This window comes from Borostomias antarcticus (genome assembly GCF_949987555.1).
Source record: "Borostomias antarcticus genome assembly, chromosome: 2".
Classification (NCBI taxonomy): Eukaryota; Metazoa; Chordata; class Actinopteri; order Stomiiformes; family Stomiidae; genus Borostomias; species Borostomias antarcticus.
The window spans coordinates 18795820-18805819 of record NC_140235.1 but is presented as its reverse complement, the minus strand read 5'-3'; the positions used below and the strand labels follow the sequence as shown (position 1 = coordinate 18805819).

Below are 10000 nucleotides of genomic sequence, written 5' to 3'. Positions count from 1 at the left end.
GTACGTCTGTGTTTGTGCGTTTGTGGGTGTGTTTGTGTGTCTGTGGGTGTGTTTGTGTGTCTGTGGGTGTGTTTTTATGTCTGTGTGTGTGTGTAGGGGGGGTTGTATGTCTGTAGGTGTGTTTGTGCGTCTGTGGGTGTGTTTGTGTGTCCAGTCTCATCTCAGTTGTCATTGTTTCTGACTGCTTAGAGACAAAGAGGCCCTACCCAGTAATGTGCTGTAACGACCTGACACCACATAGCCATCCTACCCACAAAGTCATGCACACACACACACACACACGCACACACACACACACAAGCACACACACACACACACACACACACGCACACATACAAGCATAGTCGTATACACATATCTGCATGCACACATAGACATATGCACACACACACACACACACACATACATACAAGCATAGTCGTATGCACGCACACACACACACACACACACAAACGCATACACACACACACACGCGCACACACACGGTGGGCTCCTAGCAGGCTTCAGCCCAGTGTGTGTTCCAGGGGAGCAGCCTGCGCCGGGGTGATAACTCCAGCTGTTAGGAGAGAAGCGGCTCCTGTGTGTCTGATTGGAGCAGGTTGATCACTGCCAGGAGAAGGACAGTCTATAAAACACTCCTGGAGAAAACAGATGGCCCTCTGGGATACGCACCCTCCCCGGAATGGCCCTGAGTACTGAGGTGGGGCGGGAGGGGCTTCACACACATGCACACACACACACACACACACACGCACACACACACACACACACACACACACACACACACACACACACACACACACACACACACACACACACACACACACACAGTCTGCGGCCATACAGAGACCAGCCATATGGTAGACTGGCCCGTTTTGATTGGCTGCTCGTCACAATGACACAGCAGCACATCTGCAGCTCATCTCCCCTCAATAAGAGGACACCTGGGGTCCACAGACAACATTCGACACATATCTCCAGATGTGTGTGTGTGTGTGTGCGTGTGTGTGTGTGTGTGGCATCATGAAGCGAGCACATGTCAGCACGGGTCATGTCCACACACACCACACATCATCCTAATACGCTGTCTGACAGCCTGCCATGATTGGTCCACTCCGTCTCCTCTGCCTGTCAATCATACAGACTCTGAGAGCAGCTCCACCTCCGGGCCCCGCCCACCTCCGTCTCTGGAAGTTAATTGGACAGGGGTGCGATTAACAAGGTGAGTGAATGACTGGTTTCCCTGGTTAAGGTTCCTTCCTGCTTTCGTCTGTACGACCATCGTCTCCCCTTTCCCCCACTCTCCGTATCACCATGGCAACCCCGCAGACTACAGCAGCGAAGGGATGTGTGTGTGTGTGTGTGTGAGAGAGAGAGAGAGAGAGGGAGAGAGGGAGAGAGAGAGAATATGTGTGTGAGTGTGTGTGTGTGTGTGTGTATGTGTGTGTGTGTGTGTGTGTGTGTGTGTGTGTGTGTGTGTGTGTGTGTGTGTGTGTGTGTGTGAGTGAGAGAGAGAGAGAATGTGGCTGTATTAGGGATGTCCCGAGACGCCATTATCTGTATCTGTTCAATCAACATAATTATCTGTATTCGTATTTGTATTCGGATAGAAACAGGAAGTGGGCGTGGTTTATCCAGGAAGTTGCGTTAAATCATATTTTCTAATAACTTAATATTCATTGGCAATGCAATTTTTGAGCATTCAAAGCATCAAAATGATTTAATATTGGCATAAAATAAGTTCTGTAATATATTTCCACGTTCGAGTCCACCCACTAAACATTTGTTGATTCTAAATTGAAGCTCTCAATGGAGTGCAACGAGTTGACAATTCCATCCGATATCAGGATAACTCAACTGGGATGTGATGGAAAACAACTGTCATATACATCAGTAAATGGCGCTCTGCTACCATTTCAGATGCCTAGCAACCGCTCTCAGAGTCAAGACAACATGAAGCCAGCAAAACGGAGTCTGGACATGAATGAAGTGTGCTGCTAAATGTGCAACGCTGTTTTAAAACTTAGCATCTGTACTACGACAATGCAGGCAGCAGTACCACATATGTAGTAAACATTCCCAAGCCACATTTTGTCTCAGACTATTTTTTTAAGTTACTGTCTAGAGGATGTTATGTAGAGTGTCCAGGAATGAGGATGTTATGTAGAGTGTCCAGGAATGAGGATGTTATGTAGTGTCCAGGAATGAGGATGTTCTGTAGAGTGTCCAGGAATGAGGATGTTATGTAGAGTGTCCAGGAATGAGGATGTTCTGTAGAGTGTCCAGGAATGAGGATGTTATGTAGAGTGTCCAGGAATGAGGATGTTATGTAGAGTGTCCAGGAATGAGTATGTTATGTAGAGTGTCCAGGAATGAGGATGTTATGTAGAGTGTCCAGGAATGAGGATGTTATGTAGAGTGTCCAGGAATGAGGATGTTATGTAGAGTGTCCAGGAATGAGGATGTTATGTAGAGTGTCCAGGAATGTAAGCAGATTATTGGAGTTGTATGGACCCATGGTGGCGTGATTGTGGATGATACCATAGTGGTTCATGGTGATGTTTCCTCCTCGCTGACCAGGGACCTCCACAATGGCACGCTGGCCGATGATATTCCTGCCCCGACGTCTTCGTTTGATTAGGTTGAAGCCGGCCTCGTCAATGTAGATGAATTCATGAATCTCAGGTGCATTGTCTAGCTCCAGAACTCTCTGACATATCAGACATGGACCTAGAGCAGCTAATACAGTATGATATTGTCAAACAATGTAAATACTGTAGATAACTTCATCATATTACAGGTTCAATACAATAATGTGTCTGAATATTGGACTTACAGTACTTGCACATAATGATGGCACTGTTGTTTTACCCTGTCCGAATTCCTTTCGAATGGTACCCTGTACACCTGTTTCATCCTCAGGGAATTATGGCGCAGGACGCGGTCCAATGTGGCCAAGCTGATAATATTGATGTTTTGTAAAATATGTTCGCCTGCAATGACCTTTGTCTTGATTTGTTTTAGGGTGATGGCATTGTCCTCTAAAACCATTTACAATGGCAGTCTCCTGCTCAACCTCTGATTGCAAATCTCAACAGACTTGAGTGTTTAGCAATTAGCTTTGTTGTGTGTTCCAAGTGAAGATAGTGCAATTATAGTCAGTGTGCAAAATATAGACACATGTGTGTAGTGTTTTGAGGTGGTTGGGAAAAAGGGTGATTTGGAATTGACAGCTGAGTGTAAAGAAGATCTGTGTGTGTGCAGTCAGAGACATAGTGTAGTGTTATGAGAAAAGGTGATTTGGAATTGAAATCTGTTTGTAAAGCAGACGTGTGTGTTTGCAGTCAGAGACGTGTGTGTAGAGTTTTGAGAAAGGGAGAAAGGGGAATTGAGAGCTGTGTGTAAGCAGATATGTGTGTTAGAAGTTCAGCAGAATTGGTTTAGTGATTTGCTATACAAGTCAGAGATTATGCACATTGTGCTTAACTTTTGATTTTTGTTTTGAGAAAAACTGTATTTTGAAACGTCATGCCAATAAAGCTTCTTGACTTGACTTGACTTGAGAGAGAGAGAGAGAGAGGAAGAGAGAGAGGGAGGGAGGGAGGGAGAAACAGAAAGAGGGAGAGGGGGAGAGAGAATGCGAGAGAGAGGAAGAGGGAGAGGGGGAGAGAGAATGCGAGAGAGAGGAAGAGAGAGAGACAGAGAGAGAGACAGACACAGAGGGAGAGAGAAAGAGAGAGAGGGAGAGAAAGAGACAGAGATGGAGTGGGAGAAAGAGAGAGAGGGAGAGAGAGAGGAAGAAAGAAAGAAAGAGAGAGAGAGAGGTATGAGATACTCAAAGATAGTCATCAGATCACACATACAGTAGTCCCTTCCTACACAGTATTCAGTTAATTTATCATCATTACTCTGACAGACAACTGCACGTTGCTATGAGCACTTTAGGCCACTAGAGGCACTGTTCCATGCTCTGAAACGGTTGATGGTATATTCGAGCCTGAGGGCTATTATGGTAGCTGTGAAATATGTCTAGGGTATAACTGTCTTCTCCTCACCCCATTAAACCTCTCAACACTAACAACGCAATAAAAGGTGTGTGTGTGTATTTGTGTGTGTATTTGTGTGTGTGTGTGTGTGAGGGTGTGTGTGTGTGTGTGTGTGTGTGTGTGTGTGTATGTGTGTGTGTGTGTGTGCGTGTGTGTGTGTGTGTGTGTGAGGGTGTGTGTGTGTGTGTGTGTGTGTGTATGTGTGTGTGTGTGTGTGTGTGTATGTGTGTGTGTGTGTCCACTGACATGGACACACAAGTCTTCCTCCATGATCACCTGACTGACAGCAGGGGCCCTCGACCCCGGGCTGGCCCACGCGGCCATGGGCTCCTGGTCTCTGGGGGGAACTCCAGGACAGCGCTGCTGAGTCACTAATGTTCCACCACTGACAGCCACAGCATGAAGGGACAACCAGGGTCACCATTCACACAGGATCTGCCACTGACAGTCTGGGTCAGGCTCAGGCCACACACACGCACACACACACACACACACACACCGACACACACACACGCACACACACACACCGACACACACACACACGCACACACACACACGCACACACACATGGACACATACTGTACACACGCACACACACACACACTCACTCACCCACTCACACACTCTACCTTACGTCAGTGAGTGTAGACCGAGTGAAATTTTAAAAAGGTGTAGGCGGAGCACTTTAAAAAAAAAACTAAAAAAAAACATGCATGCGCTGCTTGTTCCAAGTGCTTCCAAGCAGAACTGTTTTCAACCAGATGCGCTCCGGAACGTTCTGCACCGCTACGACGATCCAAGCGCCTCGGAGCACACTCCAGGCGGAAAGACGCTTTTCTCCACGCCCTCTACCATTTGAAATGGATACCGTAGGAAAGAGGGGTACTGGCGTTCTCAAAACACGGGATCACATCCCGATGGGGCACAAGCTCTCAGCGGGTTCAGAACCCATGACCCGTGAGGACAGACATAGAGCAGGGGTAGGGGGTTGGTTGAGTCTGACCCCATGAGGAGGGTAAATGGACTGCACTTATATAGTGCTTTTATACAAAGCACACACACATTCACACACCAATGCTAGCCTGCTCATTGGGAGAAATTTGGGGGTTCAGTGTCTTTGCCCAAGGACACTTCGACATGCGAACAGGAGGAACCAGGGTTTGAACCATCGACCCTACGATCATTGGACGACCCGCTCTGCCTCCTGAGGATGGACAGAATCTGGTGGTTGTGTGAACGTCATCGTATATATGTTCAATAAACATTTACGAGCTGGTTATCTCGCAGGGCTGTGAAACGCCCATAGATGGTTCTCCCGCGGTTGTTGGGACGTTTTCTCAGCGCTGGCGATGGCCGTGAGCCTGGATTATGTGCTCTGTTCGCTGGGTGACACAGTGTGAGACCCACCAAAAAGACATATGGTGTTAGTGTATGGAGAAAAGAACACGCACACTCACGTGACTCCTGACATGTTACCTGTGACTCCCCTAAGCTCCTCCTCCTGCTCCTCCCCCTAACACCCAATGCTCCTCCTCCTCCTTCTGCTCCTTCTCCTCCTGTCCCTTCTCCTCCTCCTCTTCCTCCTTCTTTCCAGTCCTCCTCAGCCTCTCATTTCGTGAGCCCAACCTGCTCCAGCTCCACCAACGCTTCGCCCATGTTTAATAAGAACAGGCCCCAGGCCACATATATCATCCATATCACTGCTGCAGCAGTAGACTGCTGCTGTAGGGCACACACACACACACACACGCGCACACACACGCGCGCACACACACGCACGAACACGCACGCACGCATGCACGCACACACACACACATACACACACAAAAACACACTTTGACATGCACACACACACACACACACACACACTTTCACCAAAGCGCTCCATTCCACTGCACGTGGACATGAGATCAAAAATAGCTCATGTTGCCTGTACGTTTGAAGGTCATGGTTCCCCTGCGAACAGACCCTTCAAACCTCACACAGACCATGGACTCTGGTGCTATTGTTCCCTTGATGATAAAAGCAGCATGTTTTACACTCAGCTAGGAAAGAGTCTTTACAAGGACATATCACAGTAATTGTTTATGGATTCTGCCTCATTTCTATTCTAACCCTACCCTTAACCCATTCTGAATACATCTTTTGAACCTCGCTCTATTCAATGTGATGTACAGTATGAGAAAGAGAGAGGACAGGAGTAGGAGAGAGAGAGAGGGAGAGAGAGAGAGAGAGAGAGAGAGAGAGGAAGAGGGAGAGAGATAGGAAGAGGGGATGGGGGTTTCTTATTCAGTACCGATTCTCAGGGACACACACACACAGCAAAACAAACACACACACACACACACACAAATGGAACAGATAAAATAAAAGTCATAACTCATGTGTGGTTTGTCCAGATGAGAATACTATAATCCATATATCACCCCTACCCTCCAACACATAAACACAATCTAAATCCCATACCATTCACAATCTACCCATACTATTTTCACAATCACATGCATGTGTGTGTGTGTGTGTGTGTGTGTGTGTGTGTGTGTGTGCGTGCGTGTTTGGGATGGCCTAGTAAGATCTCTTCAGATCATGTGACATGGGGCGCCAGCCGCAGAAGCAGCTAATCCTGTTTCCTCCCAGTGAGGAGGAGAGGAGGGGAGGAGGAGGAGAGAGGAGAGGAGGAGGAGAGGAGGGGAGGAGGAGGAGAGGAGGAGAGGAGGGGAGGAGGGGAGGAGGGGAGGAGGAGAACAGAGGAGAGGAGTAATGTTTGATCCATCATCTGCGTTGCTGTCAGTGTCCCTGAGTAACGCACATCTGACAGACAGAGTATAACCTGCGCTGAATTTCATAGAGCTGCATCCATCGCTACCTCCCTCCGCGTCAGCGTCTGGCGAGCTCTGCCGCCCGCACCGGCTCTTAACCTTCAGCCGGCGTATTGCGGTCTGCGCCACGCCCACCGAGTCCAGCGGAGAGGGTTAATGGGGGCAAAACAGCGGCACCTGGACGGGGGGGAAGACGAATCGTCCGTCCTCGGTGCTCCGTCTGTCCTCCTTCCGTCCCCTGGCGCAGTAAGTACACAATCGCTCAGCGGCCGGAGAGGCGCAGAGGGGATTACCGGCCCAGTCACCAGTCAGGAGCCTCTGTCCCTGGGCAGCCCAGCCTCCGTCACCCCCCCCCCCCCCCCCCCCTTCCCTACCGTGCAGGATCAGAGCAGCGCTGGGGAGGACCACTCTGGTCGGCCACATGGACACTCTCTGTCCTCCAGTAGGCTTACCAGACTGAGCAGCTCGGACCGCCCGGCACGGGGATTACGCCCTCCACCTCTGGGATTAAATGGATCCACAGGGGGCATTGGCAGTGTGTGAGTGTGTGTGTGTGTGTGTGTGTGTGTGTGTGTCTGTGTACTGTATGTACATTTGTGTGTGTGTGTTTCAGTGAGTACTGTAAGAGTCTTTTTAAAAATAAAATTCCAATAGTTGAGTTAATGACTGTATAGCCAAAGTAGAACGCTTGCTTTTGATGGACAACATGCACACACGTACGCACACACACACACACACACACACACACACACACACACACACACACACACACACACACACACACACTCAAGGCTGTACAGTAGATTAGACAGAAGGCCAGATAGGGGATATTACATGACAGATCTCAACTGAACATAGACAGGACACAGAACAGGAGAGGCAGATGGAGAGGATAGAGAAAAGGAGAAAGAGAAAGAAAGAGAGAGAAAGAGAGTGAGAGAGACGTGTTTACCTGGAAGTTCAGAGAGGGCTCCTCTCTCTATGATGTGCTTCCTGTACAGGGTCTTCAGAACCTTGGCACTCCCAAAGCGCTTGAAACGACTCTTCACATTGTTATAGTACCACTCCAGAGACTGGGTCCTCAGGATACTGAGAGAGGCAGGAGAGAGAGGGAGGAATAGTCATATGAGGAGAGCAGAGAGAGAGAGAGAGAGAGAGAGAGAGAGAGAGGGAGAGAGAGAGAGAGAGAGGGAGAGAGAGAGAGAGAGAGAGAGAGAGTGAGTGAGTGAGTGAGTGAGAGAGAGAGAGAGAGAGAGAGAGAGAGAGAGAGAGAGTTTTAAAAGTGTTAGTCAGAGGAGAGCTCTCTGTAAAGCGCATTGTGTTGCCTCTGTGTTAGAGGTCTTCACGGGTCGGGTATACCCGAGGGACCCGAGACCCGACCCGAGACCCGTACGGGTTCGGGTCCACGTTTCCTCGTTTTATTATGGTCAGTCGGGTCCGGGTCGGATCCCATTCTATTACCGTCGGTCCCGGGTCTGTTTATCATTATGTGTAATACCCGAGTGGATCTGAGAAGATCCGTGATCAGCGCAGCGCTGAATCGTTTCTTTTTTTTAATCATTATTTTCTTTTGGCGCGCAGCGCTGAATCTCACGAGAGAAACGCATGCGTGATTGCGAGTTGAGACAGAGCGGGGAAAATAGCAAACAAAGAAAGATGGACACCGTTAGCAGCTTGTCTGATGTTAAACTTTAAATAGTCTGTCGGATCCGCCGACCCGACCCGAACTCGGGTCTCTGTCCTACTCCTGCTCTCGGACATTTATCGGATCGGGTCTGTAATGTCTCGGGACAAATTCGGGTCGGTATATATATTTTTTTCAAATGATCGGATCCAGTCGGATCTCGGAACGAATTTATCGGATCCATTCGGGTTCGGGTCCGTCTTTTTGGACCCGAGAAGACCTCTACTCTGTGTATGAAATGTGCTATACAAATAAAGTTTGATTCGATTTGATTTCATTTGAGAGGAGGAAAGAGAGTTATTTATATTTGTATTCATATTTTTCTTAATTTTAATTTATCTTTACTTATCTGTATAATTATATATTTACTTTCTGTTTACACGTTTCCTTATTCTATTATATATTTAATTGTACATATCATTTTTGTTTTATGTCACACTGGAAATGTTGCTTTGGAAATGCAAACGCTTCTTTGAATTGAATTGAGTTAGTCAGAGGGAGAAGAGAGCGTGGGAGAGAGAGAGAGAGAGAGAGAGAGAGAGAGAGAGAGGGAGAGAGAGAGGAGAAATAGACAGAGGAGGAGAGAGAGAAAGAGACAGACAGAGTCAGTCAGAGGTGAAATTAAACATGACACAAAGTGAAGAGGATCGTCACAGAGCACAAGGACCAAGGCAAACTTTGTAATCACCCTGGCTTCTAACTCTAGTTCCAACTTTTCTATAATCACCCTGGCTTCTAACTCTGACCCCGAGTCCTAAGCACACCCCAGGTTTTAATCAGATTTCGTTGTATTGGTGAGTCAGACCTGCTGTAGTTGTTTGCTGCAGGCTGCCTCTTGGCTGATGGGAACACCTCTCTGTGCCACAATGGCTCCCGCCCAAACTCCATCCATGTTGTAACGTTGCCTCATCAACATACTGTAATTACAGATACATGTTCAAAGTAAACTTCAGCGGTCAGCGATCAGCAGTCAGCGAAAGGGGCGGACTGGCCATTGGGAGCACCGGGAGGTTTCCCGGTGGCCTGGCGCGCCAACTGGCCTGACACGCGGTGAATGGCATGCCCCCACTCCCCCCCGTCAACAAAACGAAACTGAAAGTGTTCCATCTCACTGAGTCGGCTCAGCTCGTGGCCTGACTTGGGCATGACTCCTGGCATGAAATATTCACCCAGTCCGGCCCTGGTCAGCGGACACAGACAGCTCCTCTCCACCACTCTGGTAGGAATAACTGCCTTGCTAATGGACTGATCTGATGCCTTTGTACTGTACTTTACTTTATACACACATCATCTGATGCCTTTGTCCACTATCTGCCTTTGTGGCCCTCTGTGTGTGTGTGTGTGTGTGTGTGTGTGTGTGTGTGTGTGTGTGTGTGTGTGTATGAGTGAGTGAGTGAGTGAGTGAGTGAGTGAGTGAGTGAGTGAGTGAGTGAGTGAGTGAGTGAGTGAGT

At 48.3% G+C, this 10000-nt stretch overlaps 1 protein-coding gene across 1 annotated transcript in view; it reads right to left on the bottom strand.

The window, feature by feature from the left end:
* myripb (myosin VIIA and Rab interacting protein b) overlaps window positions 1–10000 on the bottom strand; it is a gene marked incomplete at both ends in the record, with an annotated part of 123783 nt that overhangs the window by 19599 nt on the left and 94184 nt on the right. The window contains one exon of the mRNA XM_084453568.1: window positions 7818–7954. Within this exon, the coding sequence (XP_084309694.1) occupies window positions 7818–7954 (137 nt within the window). The remainder of the gene's footprint in view (window positions 1–7817; window positions 7955–10000) is intronic.